General features: G+C 42.0%; 2 protein-coding genes and 1 long non-coding RNA gene across 4 annotated transcripts; 2 read left to right on the forward strand and 1 right to left on the reverse strand.

Moving 5' to 3' along the window:
- The first annotated feature begins 1 nt into the window (after window position 1).
- LOC121307874 (deoxynucleoside triphosphate triphosphohydrolase SAMHD1-like) lies at window positions 2-7,109 on the forward strand. The gene is made up of 12 exons (XM_041240184.1): window positions 2-152; window positions 2,102-2,172; window positions 2,669-2,836; window positions 3,130-3,230; window positions 3,820-3,928; window positions 4,103-4,194; window positions 4,294-4,409; window positions 4,665-4,804; window positions 5,052-5,144; window positions 5,464-5,568; window positions 5,663-5,800; window positions 6,036-7,109. The coding sequence occupies exons 1-12, from the start codon at window positions 2-4 to the stop codon at window positions 6,222-6,224; spliced, it is 1,473 nt and encodes a 490-aa protein (XP_041096118.1). The 3' UTR covers window positions 6,225-7,109.
- A 307-nt stretch (window positions 7,110-7,416) lies between these two features.
- On the forward strand, window positions 7,417-17,377 carry LOC121307791. 2 transcript variants are annotated; one of them, XR_005948392.1, is made up of 4 exons: window positions 7,417-7,710; window positions 8,694-8,809; window positions 14,244-14,354; window positions 15,516-17,375. It is a non-coding gene; the product is annotated as an uncharacterized LOC121307791 (long non-coding RNA). The 2 variants fall into 2 exon arrangements; XR_005948391.1 differs by having other exon boundaries at window positions 8,694-14,354; window positions 15,516-17,377.
- Window positions 17,378-20,090: 2,713 nt separating this feature from the next.
- Window positions 20,091-22,961, reverse strand: LOC121307809 (protein snail homolog Sna-like). The gene is made up of 3 exons (XM_041240090.1): window positions 22,530-22,961; window positions 21,138-21,611; window positions 20,091-20,811 (listed from the first exon to the last, which is right to left on the reverse strand). Exons 1-3 carry the CDS (start codon window positions 22,603-22,605, stop codon window positions 20,630-20,632), a joined length of 732 nt encoding a protein of 243 aa, XP_041096024.1. The 5' UTR covers window positions 22,606-22,961; the 3' UTR covers window positions 20,091-20,629.
- Between the last annotated feature and the right edge of the window lie 2,039 nt (window positions 22,962-25,000).

A 25,000-nucleotide genomic window follows, 5' to 3' on the forward strand; every position in this document is an offset into this window, starting at 1 on the left:
TATGTCTGAGTTTGAATCTCTTGTTCACCTGTGCAGGGTGTGTTACCTGGCGGGGAGGCTGGTCCAGGTGTTACATGAGCGTCAGCCTGAGCTGCAGATCAGCGAGAGGGACATGCTGTGTGTGCAGATCGCAGGACTGTGTCACGATCTGGGTGAGCAAACAAACTGGATGATTATTTCATTTAAAGAACCATTTCATAATCTAAAACTGGTGGCATTATGTAACTTAGCTGGAAGTTAAATTTACAGGACAAATGATAGATTAAAAGTAAAATCTTATTAAAGACTATATTTATAAGTTGTGTTTACTTTATTAATGTGTTTTAGTCAAACTATCGCATTACCGGCTTCACATCAGCTATGCAATAGTTTCTTAGAGTTTTTTAAGTCTAAGATTGACAATATCCGCCTGCACATTAGTACCTCTTCTCTGACTCCTCTTGCACAGTCTCTCTTTGTATGGCTTTGTGGGGTCCTCTCTATCCTATTTTACACATCTCTTAATTCTCTTACAGACCTGGCCCTTCGTATGAAAGCCACCTGTTGTCTGTTCGATCCTATCCCCTCTGTTCTTTTTCAATCCTGTTTTGAGCTGCTCCGGTTGCTTTTAAAATGGCTGCAGTAAAGCCTGTGCCTAAAAGACCTCATATGGCCTTGGATAATCTTAATAATTTTCGCCCCATTTCAAATTTGCCCTTTCTAGCTAAGCTTCTAGAACGAGCTGTCACTAGGCAATTAAACCGGCACCTCATTGTAACAATCTTTTTGAACCCTTTCAATCTGGCTTCCGGAATCTTCATAGCACTGAGACTCTTGGATCTTGGATCTTAGTGCGGCATTTGACACTTTAAACACGTCAACAATTTATCTCCCTGGGTGGGTTTAGTTCTGAGGTTGGGCCAGTAATTTCTGCCGCAAGGCTCTATCCTCAGCCCCCTGTTAGTTAGTATTTATGTGTTTCCCCTCTGCCACATTTTAAGGTCTCTTGGCATACACTTTTACACTTTTACACATTTTTATGCTGACGGTACTCAAATCTATATTAATTCTAAACCTGATATCAATATTACTGTCTCTGCCTTAACTGCTGTATCTCTGATATAAAAAATTGGATGTCACAAAATGTTTTACACCTTAACTGTGACAAGACTGAGGCAATGCTGTTAGGTGCTTCCCGCCAGCTAAGTAAAACCAATACTTTAAATCTGTCTGTTGATGGAACCATGCTTGAGTTCAGATCTAAAATGAAACATTTGGGTGTGATTTTCGGTCCTGGGTTAATTTTTTAATCACATGTGCTGAATACTGTCAAGGTTTTTTTTTTTCACCTTAGAAATATTGCCAGACTGCGTCCCATGCTTTCTCTACTTGCAGCTGAAAAACTGGTTCATTTTTTTGTTTTCTCCAGGATCGATTACTGTAACACCCTCCTTGCTGGGGTGTCTAATAGCATCCTCACTAAAATTCAATTTGTTCAAAATTCTGCAGCCAGAATTTTGTCTCGGTCCTGCTCAAGAGATCACATCCACCTGTCTTGGAGGCCTTGCACTGGCTGCCTATCAGGTTTAGAATTGATTTTAAAATTTTATTGCTGACATAGAAGGCTCTTCATGAGCTAGCTCCGCCTTATCTGTGTTCCACTCCCACTCGCAACCTCCGCTCTGCTGATCTCAGACTGCTGTGCTTGCTGCCTGCCTGCTCGCCTGCGCTCTATGGGCGACAGGGCCTTCTGTTGCTATGCCCCCAAATTATGGAACTGTATTCCACTAGAGATCAGGGACTCTGCTTCTTAAGTGTTTTTAAAGTCAATTTAAAGACTTACTTTTTAAGAATGGCGTTTTTATGATTTGTATGATTGTTTTGTCTCCTTGTGATTCTTTTATGCATAATCTTTTTATTTATTGCACTACTATTAATTGTGAAGCTCTGAGATGACTGCTTTTAAGGGCGCTATACAAAATGTTATTATTATATAAAAGTTTCTATCCAAGTCTGATTTTCAAAGTGATTATGATTATTTTTTAACTTCTTAACTTGCTCTTTGTAAATATGATCATACAACATGTTTCAGTGACAGTCTTCTCTTTTTCAATATATTTAGGTCATGGTCCTTTTTCGCACATGTTTGATCGAAAGTTCATCCCAAAAGCTTGTCCAGAGCTTGACTGGAAGGTAATTCAGGTTGTGCTTGATTGTTTTGTTACACAATCTGGCCAAAATATTTGCATCTGGTCAAGAAATCTGTCTCTAAAACCATCTATCTGCTGGCCTCGAAGCCCAATTCAGTTGGAGTTGGAGAAGACCTATGAATCCAGAAATCTAGGTGAATTGCACTGTCGTAGAGCTCTTGATCCACCCCTCCTACTCTGCACTGGACTTCCTGACCTCAGCACCACGTTACCGGATCCTCAGCTGATGCACTATTCTTGCACTATTGCACTGCTAATATGTCACTGTAGATGCAACTTGTTCAAATCCTTGTTGCATTTTAGTGTTCTTATTTGCACTTACTGTAAATGATACTGTGTTTAAATGTGAAGCTTGCATTGTAACACTCCACTGCCCTGTAACACCTCTGTCACCTTGGATAAAGGCTCCTGCCAAATAAATAAATATCTCCTCAAAAGTTTAGTTTAGAATGTAATAGGCGACTCTTCCTGTATTTCAGCATGAGATGGCATCACTGCAGATGTTTGATCACCTCATCTCTGTCAATGGGCTGAAGTCTGTGATGATGAAGCATGGCCTGGAGCTTTCAGAGGACCTTCACTTCATCAAAGAGCAGATTGCAGGGCCTACCTACATCCCCAAGGGAGACGGCCAGGAGACGACTTCAGTGAGTAACGATTGTCTGAGCCCGTGCCAAATGTGTGAGGTATAGAAGAGGCAAGTTACCAGCTGACCAGGTTTCAGAGCTAGACATTTTAAAAGAATGTATTGAAGAAGTATTGTCAACCTGTGTGGTGAACAAATGTCACTGCTACAGCAGTCCTGTTAGAGCATTCGCCTTGAGTGCATAGGCAATCATTTGAAGGATTTTTGCATGTATTCAAGCCAGTAGTATGAAATCCATTATGTTCCATGGGGTTTGTAACTACAGCCCTTGGAACCCTATGCTTTCATTTCTAGTGGCCGTATAAAGGTCGGACAGAAGCCAAAGGTTTCCTGTACGAAATCGTGGCCAACAAGAGAAACGGTATAGATGTGGACAAATGGGATTACTTTGCAAGGTACGTGCTTCAGTTTGTCGCATGATGAATATTGAGGAACTGGTAAACGCTTGGAATTACAATAAAAGAATATGTGCAAAGTTAAAACAGCACATTAATAATGTGTGCTTCAAACTGAATAAACAAGCCGTGTATCTATTTGTTACTGGGGACTGAAGGAGAAGCATTGGCTGGAGGTTCTAAGCAATTCCCTAATACGATCTTTAAAACCAGAGAAGGAAAAGTGATTAAATTCCATCTTCATACTATGATGGAAACAGTTCCACTTGTCACTATCGACAGCGTAACCTGTTTTTTTTGTACCAGTACAGTACCCTCTTATTTTTTGCTGTACAATGATACACATTTGGAGATCATCGACTATGTATTTTCTGTACATAGGGCCACAATGACACTGTGTCTATTTTTAGCCGGTGTCGTTAATCTGAATAAGATCATTTTATTCTGCAGCAGCCGGACTAGTGTTTATTTAGAGGAAGCCTTAAAATAAGAAAATGTAGCAAACTTATGCTATTGGATTCTATCTATCTTTTGAGTCCTTTTCATTGCTTGCGATCTGAAAATGTCTTTATTTTTTTAATTTTTTTAGGGACTGCTACCACCTTGGAATCCAAAACAACTTCGACTACAAACGCTTCCTCAAGTTCGCTCGTGTTTGTGAAGTCGGGACAAAGAAACACATTTGCACGAGAGAGAAGGTAAACGTTGTTTTCATAACCTCTCCAGTAAGTGAAGATGCCAGGCAGATATTGAAACAAAGTGAGGGCCCTCATCAGGTAAAGTTATTCAATAGAAAGTGAGAGTCACAGATACAGTCTTCCTGCCGATCTGCTGCAGTCGCTGTAACACCTCTTAAATTTTTGGTTCCCCAGGAAGCTGGGAATCTCTATGATATGTTTCACACGCGAAACTGCCTCCACCGTAGAGCCTATCAGCACAGGGTTGGGAATATCATTGAAACAATGTAAGTGAGCAGAGACTGAAGACAGGCTCACATCCAACGCTTTATTTAGAGCTAAAAGTCACAGGCTACTGTGAAATGATTAATCCCCTCATTCTCTAGGATTACTGAAGCGCTCCTGAAGGCAGATCCCTACATTCAGATTGAAGGATCACATGGAAAGAAGTATGCAATCTCAACAGCTATTCAAGATATGGAAGCCTACACCAAGCTTACAGGTCAGTGCTTGTGTTAATGGCAGAATCTGTTTATAGTCAACTACAAAAACAACTTTTATGAATGAATTCTGTAATTTAAGAACATCTTGGCCTTTGTTTTCTTTTGTTTTCATAGCAGCTTTTTTTTCAGTGCAAAAATAAGTATAAACCAGTTGCGTTAATTAAACAAATATGTTTGTTCTAAATGAAACACTAGATGTCTTCGGCTTCTACCAAAAGGCATATAGAGTTAATGAAGCATCTCTTTATTTGTAGATCACATCTTCCAGCAGATCTTGTATTCCAGCACCCCAGAGCTGGCAGAGGCCCGTGAAGTTCTCAATAACGTTATTTGCCGTAAACTCTACAAATGTGTTGGACAAACGCAGCCCAAATCCAAAACAAAGATTTCAAACGTAAGTTGATGTCTAAATGCACTGTGACAATATCACGTAAATAAGGTGGCTTGCACCTTGGCTGTTTCATTAGCGGTGTGTGAGTTTGACAAAGTGTAAATTTAACTTGAAAAACGTTTATAAAGCAGTGAGTTTTTATTACAGTTTCAGAAAGCTCTATGCCTTAAATGCTACCTGTACAGAATGCAAAATATTAGGATCTGAACCCCAGTGATATGCTGACATTTTATTTATTTATTTTTTTCAGGATCAACTTGACATTTTGGCCAGTGAGGTCGCTCAAGCTTACCCACAGAACTCTACAGATGTGAAGCTGCAAGCAGAGGATTTTATTGTCAATGTAAACACCTGGCAGCCTAAGTATTGCAGTCTATAAATGCAATACTATGTAAATATATAAACAAATCAAAGTGAAATTTAAGCTTGAATTGAACTACAACACATTTAGCAATAATTACATTTTCTAGTTTTTATCAGGAGTAAAACTCAAAACGGGACCTCGCGCGACCAGAAGTGTTGAGAGGACGTTCTTTATTCCAGTCTTTTGCTGCAGTGTTAGGAATATACTCCGATTGAAATGGATAAGCAGTCTTGTTAGTCCCCAAGTGTCACTTTCTTCTCTTGCGTTCTTGGTATGTAACTTGTTTTTTCTCGTGCAGATCATTTCCATGGACTACGGAATGAAGGAGAAGAACCCCATAAATAACGTGCGCTTCTACTGCAAGAACGACCCCCGAAAGGCAATTCGGATTCGCAGAGATCAGGTACTGGTCTGCAATGCTCCATTCCTGTTTGTGAATGTAGTGCTGATGGAAGCTGACAGTACTAACTGAGTGTGTGTTGCCCTGTTCACCCCAGGTGTCTCAGCTGCTGCCAGAGAGGTTTGCAGAGCAGCTGATCCAGGTGTACTGCAAGAAAATTGACAAGCAGAGTGTTGAGGCTGCCAAGAAATACTTTGTGCAGTGGTGTATAAACCGGGACTTCACCAAGCCACAGGTAACACCTAAACAGGTCCTTGTGTTAGGAATCAGCGCAGTTGTTCTGATCCGCTTTCATCATTGGTTTTGATTTTATAAAACAAAGTTTGGAGTCAGTAGATGTGTTTTTTTTGTGTGTGTGTAAGTAAATTCATGCTGCAACTTACGTTTTTATTAAAATAATATAGGTGTATGTCTATATAATGTTATTGAAAGTAATTATTCCAATCACAGTTGTTTGTTTAACTGTTTAGGATGGGGATATTAGCGCTCCAGAGCTGACGCCACTGAAAGCCAGCTGGATGGAACAGGATGACTCTGAGGACGACTGCCCAGGTCCTACCAATGGGACACTAGCCACTGTCAAACCAAGAACCAGGCTGTTCCAAAAGGAAGGCCCTAATGTTAATGGGGGAGGAGAAACCTTAAACAGTAGAGATTGATGAACCTGGAACTGGGCAAGAGGAGGAGGTGCCGATTCCAACTTAAAACTCACAAAGTACAGCATGAGAGTGACGCCATTAAATTAGCTGCTGCTTTTTTTTTGGGGGGGGGGGGGGGGGTTGTTTGGGCAATATGATACCAATCATAATAATTGCTCACAAGTGATTGTCAGAATGTGAATGCTTGCAGACATTCACAGTGATTGCCAAAGAGTGAGGCAAAGCTGTTTTTATTGCACTGTACTTGAGTCAGCTGTGACTTGTGCATGAGCAAGAAGCCTATCTGGGCTGTATGAATGCTGGCTTTTTAGGATGTCATAGTTTAAATTAAACTACAAAATGTGTGTAGAACTTTTTTTTTTCTATCCAAACTACCGTAGGCCATATTTGTTTCGAATGTAAAATCCTTACTAGATTTTAGTTTCTTTTCTAACTCCAGAAGTTTTTCAGTTTCCAAAATTAGGTGGAAATCGACAAACTGCCATGTGCATCAGCAGGCTAGACGTGGGTGTAATGAAACTTGTCGTTTTAACATTTCAATAACAGTAAAACCAGGTCTTGGGTTTGAAACTAACCATATCCAAATGCCATTCATTTCAAGGAAGTCTGTTTGCACCTCAAAATATGAATATTCCCTACAGTGCTGTTTCTATTCTACGTGAAACTGAAACATTAAACTAGTAACCGCAAGGTCATTTAAAAAAGGGCCATGTTTATCAAGGTCTGTCCCCAAGCCCAATTATAAAATGTAATTGTTTCTGTTTGTACTCTTGATAGTTTTAGTTTGCCTAGTAATTAAGAAACAATGGTTTTAATACTTGGTGGAAGCGCCTTTGGCAGCAATTACAGCTGTGAGACTGTCGGGATAGGTCTCTACCAACTTTGCACACCTAGATTTGACAGTATTTGGCTATTCTTCTTTACAAAACTGTTCAAGCTCTGTCAGGTTCCTTGGGGAGCGTTGATGAACAGCAATCTTCAAGTCAGGCTTTTTTTTGTTTTTATAGATTCCCCACATTGTCTAGATGAAGACATTTCTGAGTCAACAAGAACTCCTAGGTCTTTTTCATAGAGTCCTTCTTTAATTTCAGTATCTCCCATATGATCTTTATATTAGATATATATATTAGAGGCACACACACACAGTGCATATAGAAAGTCTACACCCCCTTTCAAAATTCACCTTTTGCCTTATAGCATGGAATTAAAATGCATATTCTAGAAATAAAAACTGAAATAGCTTGCTTGGATAAGTGTCCATCCCCCTTTATATAATTAGTATTATTGTATACTCCTCAACCTATTTTGTGTTTTTTCTGCATCACGTCTATTTATTTATTTTTTTTCATGAATGTCTTTCAGTTGTAGTGCTGTTAGGGGCCCCTGAGTGGCACACCTGATGAAGTATGGCCACGTCCTGGCTGTGTGAAGTCACCGGTCTTCGCTGGGGATTCCACAGGGAGTGTTGTGTTGGCGAGTTAGGGAGGTAAGACTGACAGTGACTGTTTCTCCTCATCGCGGTACACTGACCCTTTCGGCCAGACACTTGCAGGGATGGCCTTTGTAGCTCACTGGCATCCGAGTTCCTGGGTGTGAAAGAGGACACTGGTTTGGTCGTGGGATCGGAGAACTCGCACTGAAACTGCAGTTCTCTTGAGCTGTGTGGGGAATTGCTGCAGTCAGGAAGAAATAATGGGACATTAGTAAATTCTGGAGAAAGTCAGGGGTAAAATAATTGTATAAGTTGGTGGAGACATTTTATTTTAAGTTATTAAGTTATAAAGTGGGTTCATAGCATGTGCAGTGATAGAATTACGATTTTGCAAGCTATCTTTTTAATAAAATATGTTGCCTGGCAGTATAAGTCTTGCATACAATATAAAACGGCTACATCGTCAAACATTTTAAGAAAGTGGAAAATCAAGCTCAGGTGCAGTGAGTTGGGTGTTCTTGAAAGTTGACATTCATCAATGTAGCAAACCCACAACAATACCCAACAGAGGGATGTGCGTGGGAGAGGAAGTGCTGCTGAAGGAAGCTGTCCTGGTGCCTGCTAGCACTCTGTGTACATGTTGCCAGGGCGATGGCCATTGACATCCACTCATGAACACTATACATACAAGCACCATAGAGGAAACAATTAGGTATTGTAAAATAAATGATTGATTTGCGTTGGCATATTTATTTTCCAAGCTGTTAGAATGTTCTTTTTATAGTTTGTTTCAGGTTGTTGGGTTTTCAATTAAGTCATACCCCGGGTTCAGTCTATAATCCACATGATATATTACTATTGCATGTATCTGTTATCTGTAGCATGCAAAAAAAAAAAAAATATATATATATATATATATATATATATATATATATATATATATATATATATATATATATAGTAGTGTTACAAATAATAATAAAAAAAAAGTGTTACAGTACGTCCATGCCTTGTGTTTTGTCTATTCTCTGTGACAGTGACATGTAAAACCCCTGTGACCTCAAGTTGCTTATTGTTTGATGGTTGGCGATGCTACAGAAAAAAAGGCTCAGGATTCCTTTATAACATCTGAAGGAGTTCTATATAATGCAAGGTGAGATTAGACTATTACGCTGCCTGTTTGGAGAATATTGTGGTGGTTATGTGTGCTAGGTCCAAATCATCTAGCTTTTTACTGGTCTCCGAAGTAGTGTTATGGGAGAGAAGCTCTTCTGGGGGATTGTTTATTCCTGCCAGTGAAGGAAAGAAGCCTTTTTCCCTAAAGTCTACTATAGTCACTATACTTTCTATAAGGGCATGTCTAGTATAGGGGGCAGTAATATAAAAAGTGTTATAGGAAATTTCAGTTCAGTGTGCGCCTCTAAGAGGACAGGATAGAGAAGAAAAACAATTGGGGAACCAATCCTGTATTCTTTACACAGGAGGCAGATCATTTCATTTAAAATTATGCAGTGTTTGTTGTTTCATATAACAAGCCATGAAATGAAGGTGAACATTTTCAGTTATAAAACCCAACAACCCATCTAGGTGGGCCTTTTTGAAGCTGCTGTGACATTCTCAGTATTTTCCATTGTGTTAAGTCTGCTGGTTCACAGCAGTATCAGCCCCACAGGCACACAATGTACTCCTCAGATCACGTGATAGACTGAACTATTTTACTGTGCGTTCATGTGATTAGGGCTCTCCCCCATGTTTTATTTGAATGAGCTCTGTGGAATAGGTTACATCTTTCATATAGGAAACCCTGCACAGATATTGAGAAACTGAGACACTGTTTTTTCATCGCACAGCAAGGATGTAGCTGCCACTCCAGGAAGGGGAAGTGGCTTACCCCTGTGAGTCAGTTGCTGTGTGCGATTTGAGCCCCTGATCCCTGAACTGCCAGCCTGCAGCTGGATCCACAGGGGCTGACTGCCTGCTCGTATTTTGATAATCTTTCTCCTTCCTGACCTCCCGGCTCCCAACTGGCGCCAGTGGTCTCCGCCTATTCTCCCAGATAATTGAGAGCAGCTGCTGCAAGGTGCTTCCACTAGTCTGCAGCTCCGCTCGCACTTGCTTTGCAGCCCTCCCAAGCGCAAACTTCCAAGGAACTAAGCTCACACCCACACACAGGCTTCTCAACTGTCCCCGATTCTGAGGGATCGTTGTTTAGCATGCCTGCAGCCACACCAGCTTGTGGAGTGCTGTGACTGTATCATTTTAGCCCTTGTTAAGCTGCTGATTCCGGCTTTGCTGTCTCCAGACCCCCGCACATGTTGCGTCTGCGGTGGTCTGCTCCTTTTGATTGGGATCCCGAGCCGCCCCCCACTGTCTGGAGGTTAATGAGAAGCTGTGTGTGTGTGAGAGATCCAGGGGAATGGCGGGGGCTGAAGGGAATGAAAAGCAGACTGCGGGTGGAAGCCCTGGGGGACTCTGGTCTAGGCACGGCTCCACACAAGGGTGCACACTGAGAGAGCTGGCGAGCTGTGGCTGTAAAGGGGTGATGTCCTCTGGAAGTCCAGATGAGGAAGCCTTTGGTTCACAGGCAAAACACTGCTGGTTAGCTAAAGATACTTTTCTAACCAAGCTGAGGATTTGTTGCAGACGTTTATACATGCATGTCCTGAACAAAGGAAGTGGATCAGCGATGGCAGCAGAAATGAAGTCCAAAATATAGTTAGTGACTTGTCTGAAAATCCCCATATGTGCACCAAATATCTGCCAGATGAGATGATATTGAAATAACAATTGATTCTTATTGCATAAATTCTAGTGGGGTTTTTTTTGTTGTTTTGTTTTACTGTTCTATATCCTTTACAAGATATGAAAATAAAATAAGGAACTAAATCAAGCTGATCGGTAGCAGTTCCTTAAAATACAGAACAGGTGACGATGCCATTTCCCACCATCTCACCATTGCTGTCTGAGTGTTTGTGAGTGTTTGTGAGCCTTTCTGGGCAGCTGCTTTGATCTGTTTTGAAACAGTCTTGATGACTGTACTGCTGTGAAAGCAACAAGCTGTCGGGTGAGGAGGAAGGTAGCTGAATTCCTTAGACAGGTGGTACCACATGAAGAAGAGAAGAAGGAGGGGGTGGGAGAGGCACTAGTCTAATGTTGTGTGAGACTGCCTTTGATCTCAGGTGCCATGGCTGTTGCAGTAGCTCAGCTAACATCCCGCTGAGAATCAACAGTTTTAATGGGAAACTTGTAAAACAGTGTAAAAACAGGGAGCACTTTATGTGAACTGGACACTGTAGCATTGATAACACCTTCATAGACAATGCACAGCACTGTAGCACTAAGTGCATGCTCCTTTAGACAACCCTAATTGTAGGAACGCTAAGCAAAATAATGCAATCTGTCATGCGATCTTTAGAATCACTTTGAAAAAACGATTTAACAGGCACGACTCGCAACATGCTGTCATCAGTGTATTAAAAATGTGCCATTGCCAGTGCATGTCTGTGACTCGCTACTGTATTTATTGAGATGTTTTGTATCATTTTGTAGTATTTATGAAACAAATGCATTACACTTGTTTTTTTTAAATACTTGCAGTTATACAGTGATATTTAGTCTTCATGAAGATGTTATGAATCTCATTTAGAGTGGACACAAAATGCCCTCCTATAAAAGTGGTATTTTAACAGTGTATTAACTACATTGCAAAAAAGGAATAGATGTGATGGTAGGCTGTCTGAATGATATGTAATGAAAGATTACACCCCTCTGTTCCTATATGCCCCCCATGTGTAACCCAACACCCCAGCTGTAGGTTACTGCCTCTTGTGTCCTTCATCAGATAAAACCAGTATCTAATAGCATGCTACCAGATTTCCTATATGAGCGGGTCTTTAACAGCAATGCAAACAGGCATGTAGCCTGAGCACAGATTCCCTTGAGAACGCAGTATGTTGCCTATTCTCTCCAGAACTTAGTGTACAGTACATTCAAGGTTTGAGATATTCAGACAGTGTAGCCTTGAGAAGTGGTGTGTGGCCTGGGGCTGTGTTTTGAGACAGCCAATGGTTTGGTGAAATGGAGCCATTCCTTCAGGGAGCAGCATCTGGAAAGGCTTGTGTCTGGAGCAGTGGGGGTAGCACTGCTGGGAGTTTAAGGCAAGTGCTGTGGGAACTTACGTGTCCTCAAAAAGCACAGGATCTGTATCACTCCCCACAGAACACAGATCCTCACAAATTGCTTAATAAAACACCAAAAAAAAATTGTTTCCTTTTTGGGTGCTAGTAATCTACTTTCCAGGCCAGAGGTGGCGCTGTTGTAACAGCCAGCGTTGTGTGATGCGCTGCTGTAACGGTCTCTGGTCCCTGTGGGTGAGATGGCTATAGCCACGAATGCAGACGAGCCCGGCCATTTTACATTGTGGTTAAGGCGCTTGCTGGCGGTTCGCACCCAGCCCCTGCCCTGTTACACTGTGAGCTTCAGAAATGCTACATAAAACAGCTATTAGTGTTGCATCCTTTCCCCAGTGTGACTCCTCTCCGGGTGCTCTAATTCCATTCCAGATTTTCCAGATATTCATCAATTATTTGAATAGTGTGAAAACAACATTGCATTAAAAGGCGACATTTGTGCCCATGCTGTCCTACCCCCACATTGTACTTAAAGTATGTTGCCTACCTGCAAGTAAACTACAGTAAACTCTCACTAGCCCAATCCCTGGTAGCCTGAACTGACCTCTAATCTGAATCTCTCTCATAATTAAATGCATGCTGATAACAAGAGTAGAAACCAAACTTCAGTATCATAACTGTTGAAAACATTAGCGCTCCAGAATGATATTCCCTGTCCCAGAGTGCAGAACGACAGGGAGTTTGTAAACACATTGGGAGTCTCCATTACAGAAATGTGGGAGTAAAGTTTTAACACATGTCTCAAAAGCCAGTCTTCATTCTTATAAACTTCAATTGTGGGACAGTTTGCTCACCTCCATCTTTAGCTTATGAGTAACACGTTTTCTAAACAGGAGTATTTAGTGGGGTAAATGATAAAGCTAGTCATTCAGCATACTGTGTAAATGCATGTATTGTATTAACAATTTCATGTGAGCTCAGGGTGCGCTATGTGCTTTGCATGAATACGACTTGTATTGTTTTTTTTCCACGGCTGTGGTCAGAGAGAGTTGTGTTTCAGAGTGACAGCTGCTGATGTCGTCGTGTGACTTCAGGCAGGTTGCTGAACCCTGACTGCCCAATCTGTCTTTCCCTTCAGCACTCAGGGAGTGTGTGGTAACCTGAGTCCCTTTCGAAAGGCAGTGGACAGGTGTCTGACCTGCGAAGAGCCTGGGGCTCAAAGGACTGAGAGCTCTTCTGAAACACCTGCCTCAGTGCCAGCAGCTACCTGCTACCGTACTGCTGAGAAGAGCTCGGACACCTCCCTTACCGTACTATGTAGAATATCTCACCATGCACATGTATAATACAGAAAGAATCCCCACTGTCCTGAAGCACTGATATTATAGATTGCTGGGGTAATGAAAAATGATCTTTGTAATAAAACTAGATCAATGTTTTGGACAGCAGCTTTTTTATGCAATTCAAAAGTACAGAACAGCGTTATGGATATAACAGTACAGTCTTACATTGATTAAAGACTGAAGTAAAAACATGTCTCTGACAAATTGTACTAAAGTATTTCAAACATTATAAAGGCTGTTGATATAGACACATTGGGTGTCTAATTTCAATAGAAGATGGGTTGGCGAGTAAAACTGACATCATCTTGAAAAAGAAAACATTTAGACTTTGACATCAAGCCAGTTAATCCATTTCAGCGCCAAAAAAAAATGCAGTCATTGCTGCACTGAACTGAAACACTTTAATTTGCAAAGAGCTCGTGCATTCCACAGTAAGAGGGATTAACAGCATTAAAAAACAACCTCAAGCCTTCTATTTTTAAGAGGAGATAACAATCTCTGCTCCACCTTTTTAAGAAATCTTAAGAAAAGCAATTCTAGTACCATAGCCTACATGTCCTTTGGTTGCGACAATTCTAAATATTATTTGCTTGCTACAGTCCTGCCACAGTCCCAGATTTAAAAATAATGTTACAAACCCTAGTACCTAGTTTTTATTTGTTCCTGTTCGCCATTTCAGAAAAGTAAAAGGTTTTCTATCCCATAATGTAACTCCCGACAACATAATTGTGAGTCTTTCACATGGTGACGGCTTGCTAATTGCTCTCATTAGGTATGCGCACTCCAAATCAAGGTAAATCAGGACAGTCTACTGTACATAAATATTCAAGACCAGAGACTTTCCTTGTTGTATTGTTTTTGCATTATTCGTTTTGGGGCTTAAATCCCACCTGTGTTTAGCAGCAGATTTCCTGAAGGCTCCTGGGCACAGATTTGCAAGATCTGAGGCAGGTGCACTGCTGTGCCTGCAGGGCGCCAGCTGAATATCTGTTGATCAGTGGGCTCGGCACACGCCGCTCACCCTCCCTGCCAGCAGGAGCGTGCCTACACTGGCCTGCAGGGCTGGAATGTGCTGCAACAATAGCCACCCACTGACCCCTCCCTTGTCTCCCAGGTACAGCAAGCCTGGACTGGAGCACAATTACACCGTGCTCCTGGTCCTGCCCCTCCCAGGGACCTTCAGGCACATGCTAGCCACATATTTTTGCAATCCAGGTGAATACAGGTGAGCATTCTTCTGTGCCAGGTGCAGCCAAGCGGACATGCCCATTGTGTTAGTCAGTGCAAGCACCTGCTTGAAAATCAGTGTTTCGAGTGTAGTTTCAGGTTTTAAGTGGTCCCCTTGGCTGCGCCCTCTTTGACTCATACTTGGGTGATAATTACTGATGTTGTGATGAGAGGAGATTTTCTATAACAGAGAAGAAATCAGGGCAGTTTTGGACATTCAACAGGGAAATACTAAACGTTACATCATTAACTAATGAAATGTAACACATTTTACCCATAACTAATGCCTTTCTGTGAAACTAGTGCACCCTTAAGAAAAGCAAAAGCATAAGAAGTAGTAAAATATAGAGAACATGGTATGGTGAAGTATGTAAAAAAACAGCACAGTAAAGCATGGTAAACTATTCTAAATGCATTAGCATTGGATACCTGCAGATTTATTTTACTATGCAAGAATACCACAGCAAACTTGTATAAAGATCATCAGCAGAATATGGTCCATACTACAGTGGTTGAGAGTCTTAAGCCAGTGAAATGCTCCAAGTTCTTCATGATCCTTGTTGCTGGCTGTCTTTAATGAATCAGGGAGGTAATAACCCTGTGGAGGTCTGGTCCGGTTACATAGCTGTCTGTGCTACAGGGCAAGCTGATCGCTTCCAGCTGGGGCGATGCTGTGAAGATGTTATCTATCAGCTTGGCTGTTTGTTCTGGCAGAATACACAGCCGCCATTGATTAGAGCGACGTCAAATTGGAGACAGGGAAATTATGCCTCTGTTATAACATTAGCAAGGAAACACTGCACTGATTATTGGTCTAGCAAAAGAGAAATCCTGTGCACGAAAAAATGACAACCCCACAGAAGTTTAGATTTAAGTTTTAGATTAGACTTAACCGTTTTTTTTTTTTTGGGGGGGGGGGGGGGGTTTCTTAAGTTTGACTAAGCCTCTGAGACTGACTATTCTAGCAGGACGTGTCTATAGCGATATTGTCAACTGTTAGTGTTTTAAAAACGCTGCTGATCCACAATGTCGAACCTGTTTGTTCTATATTTGGGCATGACATCCAGCAGGAATCGGTCACGTCAGACTGTGAGTGTATGTTCCAAAATCTGCTGAATTTGAAAGGCTCCAACACTAATTATCTAACCCTGCACTGCAGATGGCTACGTTAGTGACAAGAGGTTGCAAAGATCTCCAGTCAGTGGGAAGTGACATGGGCCATTGGCCACTGGCAGAAAGCTACATGGTCTGACGAATCCCTTTTCACTTTGTGTCTGGAGAAGCTGAAGGAAAGCCTACAGCCTGGAGTGTGTGGTGCCAACCAGAGGTAATGATGGTTCCCTGGTGGAGAGCCCAGGGATTGTGCTGATTGGCTGCTTGTATAAAAATGTGAAGAACAAGGTGCATCATTGGAAATTAACTGCAATGCACTCTAGTGAGACCAGGAGTGCTTTGGGCTCATGTTGTGTTGTAAGCAATTCTTATGGTGTGTTGACTTGCAAAATGTCGACACACCATAAGAATATTTGTTGTTATCTTTGTGTTTCGGTGTTTCTTTTATAAATGTAATGCATTTATAAGGACAGCGAGGTTTTTTAGGTGAATGCACGTTGCCACATCCAAATTGCAATCTATGACCCAGCACCAAAAAAAAGTTGTAGAATTTAGAATGAAATTCCCGTCTCCCTGTCCCTTAGGCTCTCTCAGGTTTTGTGGGTTAAATTCAGAATGATCCAGACTTCAAGCCATACAGAAAAATTGGGTTTATTACATCCAGTAAGAATTTGAACCAATACAAAATGATGTTTTTTAGCAACACTTATCTGAGTTTGAACAGCTCATCCTGGTGTAACAGGCAATGTGTGTGAGACATTGCAGTTACAAATTCGGACCCGTCGGTGAGGTGAGATGAGGTTCAAAGATGCGCGGTGGTGTGCGGGGTCCCCGGTTTGCACCCAGCCTCCTCGCTCTTACACCAGCATATGCATCTCAACTATCATTTCCATTTCTTGCATGGCTCTGATTTTGTGAACAGTTATTAGCAATCACTATTTCCCAGCTACATGCAGGCTGCTTCTGAGACATTAAAGAGTGCAGTTAATGTACTCTGAGTGCTCTTCATAGCAGGTTTGAGTGCAGTTCTGTTAATATCCAGCAGGTGTTATTGTGTATGCAGTGAAACCTGTTGAAGAAGAAGAAGAAGGATATGCCGCCTTTTCCCAGCACCAGGTGGGCTGTGTCAACTGAGACCTGAGCCATGCTTCGTTTCTCCCCTGCTCTTGGCTACTGAACGACGGATTCTTGCATGCCTGGGAAAGAGCTCCACACAGACTCGGCAGGGTAAGGAGAGCTGGGCTCGTGAAAACAAGAATACTTCCACTCACCCCGGCAGAGGACTGACCTCCAGGACAAATTCTCCTTATGAAGCCTGAAATGAGGGTGGGAGAGGTTAGGGGTGTTGCTGATCTTTTTAGGACATGCTGAAAAAGCAACTCTCCTCACTCTCAGTGGGGTTTTGTTTTTACAGCTGGTGCAGGCATTGATACAGACAGTCAAGTCAAATCCAAGGAGGTCAAGCGATGTGCAACCTCCACAGGGGAGCAGTGGTGTATCTTCCACACCCAGCCTTATTGGCTGAACTGTAACATCACCCAGTAGCTAAACTGAGCTTTACTTTTTGTCGCACCATTCCTGGTAACCATGCTGGCTTCCGCTCTCCAGTTCCTGGGTGTAAAAGAGGAAGCTGGCTCATGGGATCGGAGGACGCCCACTGAACCTTCAGTTCTCCCGGACTGTGTGGGGAATCGCAGTGGTGAGGAAAAAAAAAAAATTTGAACATTAGAAAATGGGGAGAATGAGGAGGAAATGCGGGGGTAGAATAAATTGGGCACACAAAAGAAAAATAAAAAAATAGTTGTTGCTTGTGGCACCCATAATGGAGGCCAGCTGTTTATACTCCATAGAAATATGATATTATAATAATCTTCAAGGTCCACAGAAATGTTGACTTACTGTTTAATGACAAATTAAAATAAAATAAAACATTAGATTACACTGGTACTACTTCCGTTTTTTTTTTTGTTGTTGTTTTTTTTTTATATAAGGTTCCTTATGAAACGTTTGTTCATGACAAGTGAAAATATAAAAGGGACCACATTACTGACTATATATATATATATATATATATATATATATATATATATATATATATATATATATATATATATATATATATATATAAGCGCTTGCTAGCTTTCTTCTTGTTCTGAAATACACAATCTGCTGGGGAGGGGAGTATCCCACAGCACTTGCTCCTGCAGTGGTTCTCCATCCTAGTCCTCCAGTGACATGGTGTGTGGAGGCTTCCTATCCCAGCGCTGAGCAGGGTGACTCCCGGCTAGGTATATGATGAGGTGTGGATCCAGACTGGTGTACTTTGCTGCGCTTGGTTTGAAACTTGAAACCAGAATCTCAAATTCTCAATTAAAAATAAAACTCACTACTCTGGTTTAACATACAGCAGAGTTTATTGTGACAGCACCAGCAACAGCAGGTTTAGTGAAAACCTAATTGCAGGTTTGATGAGAAGCTGGTATTTTTGATTGAACTGTGTAATGAGGGAGCTGTCAGGCTTGTCAGCTTTGCTCGTCTGCTGGAGTCTGACTGGGAGTCTCACTGTCCGTATCAAACATCACTCGCAATCGTGATGTAATTCAGCGAAAGGTAGCGTGTTGATTTCGATAAAAACATGATTAGTGCAGCCCGTGTAAGAAAAGAGAAGAAACAGCAAATAAGTACACAAGGAGGAATGTCGATAACACGACTGTTGACAGTACCAGCATTGCACTGGCATTACATTCTGTATTTTATTTACAGAATGAACCGAGAGAGCGTATCCACTGTCACTATCGATTGGTTCCTATCAAACTGGCATTTTCCTTGCAGTGCTCTGAATAAACTCTGTATAACATTACCATACAGCCGTGACATACATGTCCCAGCAACTGATAGGCTGAAATGATTAATTATGTTACAAGAAGCTAGTGCAATTAATTTTAACCTAACAATCTGTGCAGAGCCGGTTCCACTTAAATATATGTGCATTTATTAAACACATCACAGCCACTTCATGTAATCAGACTTTGCTAAGACATCAAGAAAGAGTGGGCTATATTATAAATGCACAAATCTGTTTTCAAGAGCCTTCAAGTTATACATGTGAAAATAATCTGTGGTTGCAGATGCACAGGTTAGACAGATCAGAGTTCAGACAGTGTAGGGTAGTTCAGTATTGAAAAAGCATGCAAAAACACACATTTAGATTTGGACTTATTAGAGCAGCCTGTGTTGAAGCTGTGTTGATGGAATCCAGATTGTTTTGACAGCAGGACCACTGGCGATAAGACCAGTCCCTGGAGAGGAGAGATATTGTGGCATTTTAAGCAGGAAGTTGTCTAGGGCCATTTCCTGTCTGTCAGAAAGCAATATTTATTTGTTTGAAAAATTGTTCCAGGATAAGCAGCAGCTGCCTCTATTGAAAGCATCTCTAAAACCTTTTCAAGACTGTAAACCAAAGCCATACCCCTGTATACTTCACAATAATAGAGATCCCCCATACATGCCTATATTCAAACATGGAACTACAAAACAAAGCTTCTACCTCATTCTGGCAATGAAACCCAACTCTATACCTACAACCCTCTGCACTACTCTGAACAGAGTGCTTCACTACTCAGCACCCTGCGCTGTACCTGCTTTGGGGACATACAGGCGGTTGTCAGGCACAAAATTCACACTGAAGCGTTTCAAGAAAGCTCAACATGAATCTTGTACTGTGAGTACTGTTAGTGAAATATGCTGTTCCTGAGAAACTGCTGGAGGCCTTTAGCTGGAGCGCAGGATGAGACTTGTTTGTACATTCCTGACAGCTTCTTCCTGTCTCTCACAATCAGCCAGCATTGCTTCACTGACCCCCCCCCCCCAAATCAGTCAGCTCATCTTGCCTTAGAACTAGGGGCTTACAAGGATCTTAACCTGTTAGGATGTGGCGTTGCATACTTTCTAAGACGTGCATGCAGCAATGCAATAACATTTGAAATCTTTTCTCACACTGCAGAAAGCTTTCCACTGCCATTTTTGATGCTGTTATAAATCCACAAACTCGTGAATCTCCTTTCGTTGCAAATGTTTACATGGGCCCTGGCACTCTGCAGTACAATACAAAATGACAGTCCAAAGCACTGCAGTGTAACGGTATATATTGTGTTATTGTTCGATCCTGCTCTTGACGTGAGGGACGTGGCCTTCCCTTGTAAGACGCTGGCCTTGACTTCAGCTCTGTAAATAAAGAGGCTCTTTTGGCATAACAGCACCTGCCTCCTCTCCGCTGCTTATCAGCAGGTGCTGACATCAACACGCAGCAGCCCACACGCACTGGCAAGGGGCAGAGCTGCTGTTAGGAGAAGCCATAGTGCTTCATCCTGGCTGGGGCACAGGAGAGCAGCATTGTTGCAGAATTCTAACAGGAAGTTGTGTGAACCTCTTAGTGGGGTCATTTCCTGTCAAAAAGACAGCAGCATTTATTTGTTACTTTAAAAAAATACAAAAAGCTCTCCTCTTTGGGATCAGGGCAACCTGATTTTATACAAAAAGACACAAAATAAGCTTTTTTTTTTTTTTTTTTTTTTTTTTTTTTTTTAAATATAATAATCTTTATTGATAGATGACACCCCAACCTCAACCCTTTCCATACCTCCCTGGGCTGCAAACAAACTTGTTACAGTCACTGCATTTGCGTGCTACGAGAACACTCATAAGAAGGCACCTGTCAACAGCCTTCTGAAGGACACTAGGTGCACACCTGTCAATGCCCTGCCTTTGCGCAGCATCAGGCAGCAGCTGACTCAATAAGGTTCTTGGTGTGTGTTACCATTGGCAGTTCAGCAGCTGTTTCTTTGTGCTCATGCAGAGAGGGAGGGGGTGCAAACATAGGTACAAATATATATATATATGAAAATAGACTGCAGTATATATGTTTATTCAAAAATATATAAATATAAAAAAGTTTCATACACTCTAGTGACGGCACAGTTTGTTTGGCAATGCAAATCGGATTAGAATAATCGCTCTAAAGAGACATTGTAATGCAGAGAGAAGTAATGTTCAATAACAGAATTCTCTGAAATGCAAAGTGGATCCCCAATGTTCTCCTTAGTCAGTGGTCTTGCTCTAGAGGCTCCCGTCCCCTCCACGTCTACAAGGCAGAGACGCCCCTCACGAGGACACACAGCAGCCAGCCTCGCTGTGCTTGTGCAGGAGGGACATGCGGCTGAAGGTTCGAGAGCAGGTGGTGCACTGGTACTTCTTCACCTCGGCATGGGTCTGCAGGTGTGCGCGCAGGTTGGAGCGATCAGCGAAGGCACGGCTGCAGTGCGGGCAGGAAAACGGTCTTTCGCCTGCAAGCCAGGAGGGGATACAAGAACTGGTTAAGGATATACTTAACTTTATAAAAATAAAAAAGAAATAACAACAGTTTATATTAGAATGTACTCTCAACCTGAAGAATTGATGGAGCACATAGAGAATATACTTTTATGTTGTATCTATAAATGTGTAAGGAGGTATACCTGCACTGTACACAAATGAAATCCCTTAACATCCGGAAACTTAAACGTTTATTGAACATTCAAACAAAAGGCTATTAACCCCCACCCCCAGCCCAGCCCAGCCCAGCCCTAATGTACCAGAATAGGGCCAATCCCCCGTGCATGGCAATGCTTACCGGTGTGTGTGCGAATGTGTCCCTGCAGCAGCCAGGGTCGGGAGAAAGCCTTCCCGCAGGTAGGACACACGCAGGGCAGGGTGTGGGAGCGGATGTGCATCTTCAGGGCGCCCAGGCTGCAGTACTCCTTGGGGCAGTGCTTGCAGCGGAAGGCACGGGCATTGGCTACCCCCTCCTCGCCCTGGCAGTGGGACAGCTGGTGACGGGACAGTCCTGCGGGACTGCTGTAGGACTTGCTGCAGCACGTGCACGGGAAGTGCTCAGCAGGTGTGGGGCTGGGGGGGTCCGAGGAGCGGCCCTCGTCCTCCTCGCTGCTGGACAGAGAGCTCAGGTCCATGGGGCTGGGACCCTCCGGTAAGGGGCTTGCCTCAGGGGTGAGGAGGAGCCCCACATCCCACACCAAGGCTGAAGAGTAGCAGGCAGTGCTAATTTCACCTCCTGGGTAACTCTCTGTCAGGACTGGAGACACCAGCACTGCAAACACATGGAGAGAGGGTCTTTACAAGCAATCACAGCACTATAAGTTACAACTGGTCTGAAATACAGGAAACCTGAGTTTCTGCTTTGCGATTCATCAGCAAAATGTGTTTTGGTATCCTGCTTTAACAGGGCCATGCTTTGTTACATCAGGAGGCCTCACCATCTTTTACAGCTTTTGCCACACCTCACACCTGGCCCCTTGCCTGTCGTTTACAATGCTTTCCACACCTGTTTTACCACAGGCAGCATCAGTAACAGCCCAGATAGGTACATTTAACAATAACCTCATAGCACAGCAACCAATTAGGTGCTTAATAAGTGAAAGTATATATCGGTGTTAGAAAAAAAAAAAAAAAGAAAAACTAGCACGTTATAATTTACAAAGCGTTTTACTTCTATAACTCAGCTGTGTGTCTGCTCCAACTACAACAAAACAAAAACTTTTATGGGAACTACTTCAGAGTCCTATCACCAACAGTGCCATTAGAAACACGCAGCGCCCTACATAGAAAGTTGTGAAAGCGCACATTGAACCCCAGAGTCATTTATACAGTTGGTGCAAAAAAAGCCCTTTCATCTTCTCTTGTGCTTATACGGAGTGTCCTGCTCCTCAAATTAACAAACAGTTGCCACTTCTTACACTCGGGTTGTGGTGGAAAGCGTTTGCTGACTTTTAGGCGTGAAGTGGTTTTCAGTGTGTATACCAGGTTGCATTTCCTGAGACATCTCAAACAAATCCCGTAGTTAACGCTCTCCGAATTTTATTGCCATTTTATTATGGTGCACAGTACATTTGGCTTATTCAAGTTCCCGTTGTAAAAGCAACATCGTTAACGGCAACTAGAGTAGATCTAGAGTGCGCGTGGATTTAATATGTTAATTTAATGTCAATAAAGAAGAAAACATGCGTACCTGTTTGGCTTTCCAGCTCGCTGTAGTTCGGCTTTTTGCTGGTAAAGCATTTCTTGACGAGGAAAGACCGAGGCATTTTAGTTTCAAAATAGTACTAACAAAATACCCTTAAAATAAAAGTCAGCCTCTACACACTTCTATCCTCGGTGTAGTTTTCTTTCACAACTTTGCACAGACAGCGTGGAATGGTTTAGGATTTAATGACCACGGCTAAATAAACCAGTCGATCTACAGACAGCATTCAAACTTGTGCATTTGAATTCGGTCTGTCAATCACGGCGCTCGAACGCAGCCAGTGCAATCAGGTCGAGGCGCAGAGCGAACCAAATAATCTGCGCTCAATGCAAAGTGAAATCAGGATCTTCTGCGGCAGGAAATGAGCAGAGTGTTTGATACCCTTGCCTCAATCTGGAGTGTGCGAAACCAGCCCACTGCCTCAGATATCCACCCTGTCCGTGGAAGAAGAGGGGGTGTGCGGGTAGATCCCCGCCCAGTACTCACAGCATGCCCCAATCAAATCAGAAAGGCACTCTCATCGAGGAATTTTCAAAACAGGTGCCCCAAGGCGCAGAATGTGATATGTGAATGTGATATTTGCCCTTGGCTGAAGTCTATCGCGTTTGTTGAATGGCATACACATTGAAAGAGTAAGTCGTTATCTACCCGTCTGATCGGAGCCCAGGGCAAACTTCTGTGGTGCGCCTCAGGGGGGAAGATTAACAGATGATTCGTTTAACCCTAGATTTTTGTTGCATTATATGTGCAGCTTTTCATGGCTAAAGTTATTTTATCGTCTTCGATGTTAAAGTAATTTTAATGTGAACAAAAATACAAAGTAAAATAAACAGTAAACACTAAATAAACGTATAACTGCATTTAAAAAAAAAAATGATGACGAAAACCATACAAAATCAAAATACTCAGTGGCATTTCTATAATAACCCGCAGAGACCTATAATGCAGTATTTGTGGTTGACGTCATTTTAATGTTGCAAAAAGCTCTCTCTCTCTCTCTCTCTCTCTCTCTCTCTCTCTCTCTCTCTCTCTCTCTCTCTCTCTCTCTCTCTCTCTCTCTCTCTAGCACTACTGCTAAAATGTATTGTGTCTGAAAGCCTTGTTCATGCACGTGTTCTCATGGCGTCAACCTGGAATGTAAACAAGAATGAGTTATTTAATCTTGGAACAATAGGGAACCCATAATACACGTGTGGCAATATGCATTGCTCTCTTATAACAGCCTATAATCGGAACTCTTAATGAAGTACCAGTACTGGAATACGTCATTTTTAGCAAAACTGTAGCAGCATTTGTCCATTTGAGAACAATGACATACACTGTATTAGATTTGCATAAAAAAAGCGTTTGATCTCACGTTTGTATTTTTAGCGCCTTCTGGTGGCCAAATTGGGTACCTGCATTTCATTTTATTGAATTCAAGCCGTATCGTGTGTTTGCATTACACGCCCTCTTGTGGCAATAGTGGGTATATACATGACTGATTAATAAATAAACAGTATTATTTCCACATATACTGTTGCATATACTCAGAATCTGAATGCCAAAAGATTGATCACATCATATATAAAAGCAAACTAAACGGAATAATATAGATTAATAAATAACCTATTTTTTATTGGAAACAATCAGCGTGTGACTATCCGTGTGCACTATGCACTGTACTGGTTAAGATGCATGCATTGGATTGGGTTATTGTGTGGATTAACTGATGCATCTTTGAGATGCTTTGAAGCCTGTGTTTTCATTATTTCGCAAAATTTCCTTACAAAGTAGCCGCACCTAGTTTTAAATATACAGAAGAGCCTTGAACGTTCATTGAAGGTTACTATAAAGCTTAATAACATGTGGGTCAGCTACATCACGTCATTTACAATGGAATCGTTTATAATACGGATCAATAAATTACTCGAGCATGTTCTATTTGGCGATGTAAAAGTGTGCTATGTGTTTGCAATGTCAAAGGAGGGCATTGCTGCATTAGCATGCAACAGCAGGCGGATTGATCCTATTGTCTGCAATGCAATAGTTCCCTCAGTATTAACCTTTCCTGCACTCTTCCTGCTCCCAAGAAGCCGCTGAGTGAAACAGCAGCCACACAGTTTGCCCATAACCTGTGACATGAAACATAAAAGAGTTGATGTGCTATCCACTCCGCATCCTTCTGAAACGCTGCCATTATACTTTGAATGGAGCGCTAGCCGAGGTTTTAAAATCCATTTTCGTACATCTTGCTAGTACTTTCGATATTGTCACTAGTCACTGTTCGTTTTTTTTGAAGATCTTTTGGTTTGAACCGTTTCACGGGTTGTAGTTCAAACTGATTCCTATTGGTCAAGCTGCAATAAAACCACGTGGCCAAGATGTCGCTAATTATCTGCAGTGTTGCAAATGAAATATTTTCATAGCATGAATAAACATAACATAGCAGAAGCAAACAACCCACAGCAAAGCGG

The sequence above is a fragment of the Polyodon spathula genome, chromosome 59 (assembly GCF_017654505.1).
Source record: "Polyodon spathula isolate WHYD16114869_AA chromosome 59, ASM1765450v1, whole genome shotgun sequence".
Lineage (NCBI taxonomy): Eukaryota > Metazoa > Chordata > Actinopteri > Acipenseriformes > Polyodontidae > Polyodon > Polyodon spathula.

Bases quoted from the DNA above. Each gene is read 5' to 3' on its own strand.
- LOC121307874 (XM_041240184.1), top strand. From the start codon at position 2: ATGTCTGAGTTTGAATCTCTTGTTCACCTGTGCAGGGTGTGTTACCTG. The intron at 2,173-2,668 runs GTAATTCAGGTT...CCTGTATTTCAG, and splicing joins GTCCAGAGCTTGACTGGAAG to CATGAGATGGCATCACTGCA. The intron at 2,837-3,129 runs GTGAGTAACGAT...TTTCATTTCTAG, and splicing joins ACGGCCAGGAGACGACTTCA to TGGCCGTATAAAGGTCGGAC.
- LOC121307809 (XM_041240090.1), bottom strand. From the start codon at position 22,605: ATGCCTCGGTCTTTCCTCGTCAAGAAATGCTTTACCAGCAAAAAGCCG. The intron at 21,612-22,529 runs GTACGCATGTTT...ATGTGTTTGCAG, and splicing joins CGAGCTGGAAAGCCAAACAG to TGCTGGTGTCTCCAGTCCTG. The intron at 20,812-21,137 runs GTAAGCATTGCC...CCTGGCTTGCAG, and splicing joins ACACATTCGCACACACACCG to GCGAAAGACCGTTTTCCTGC.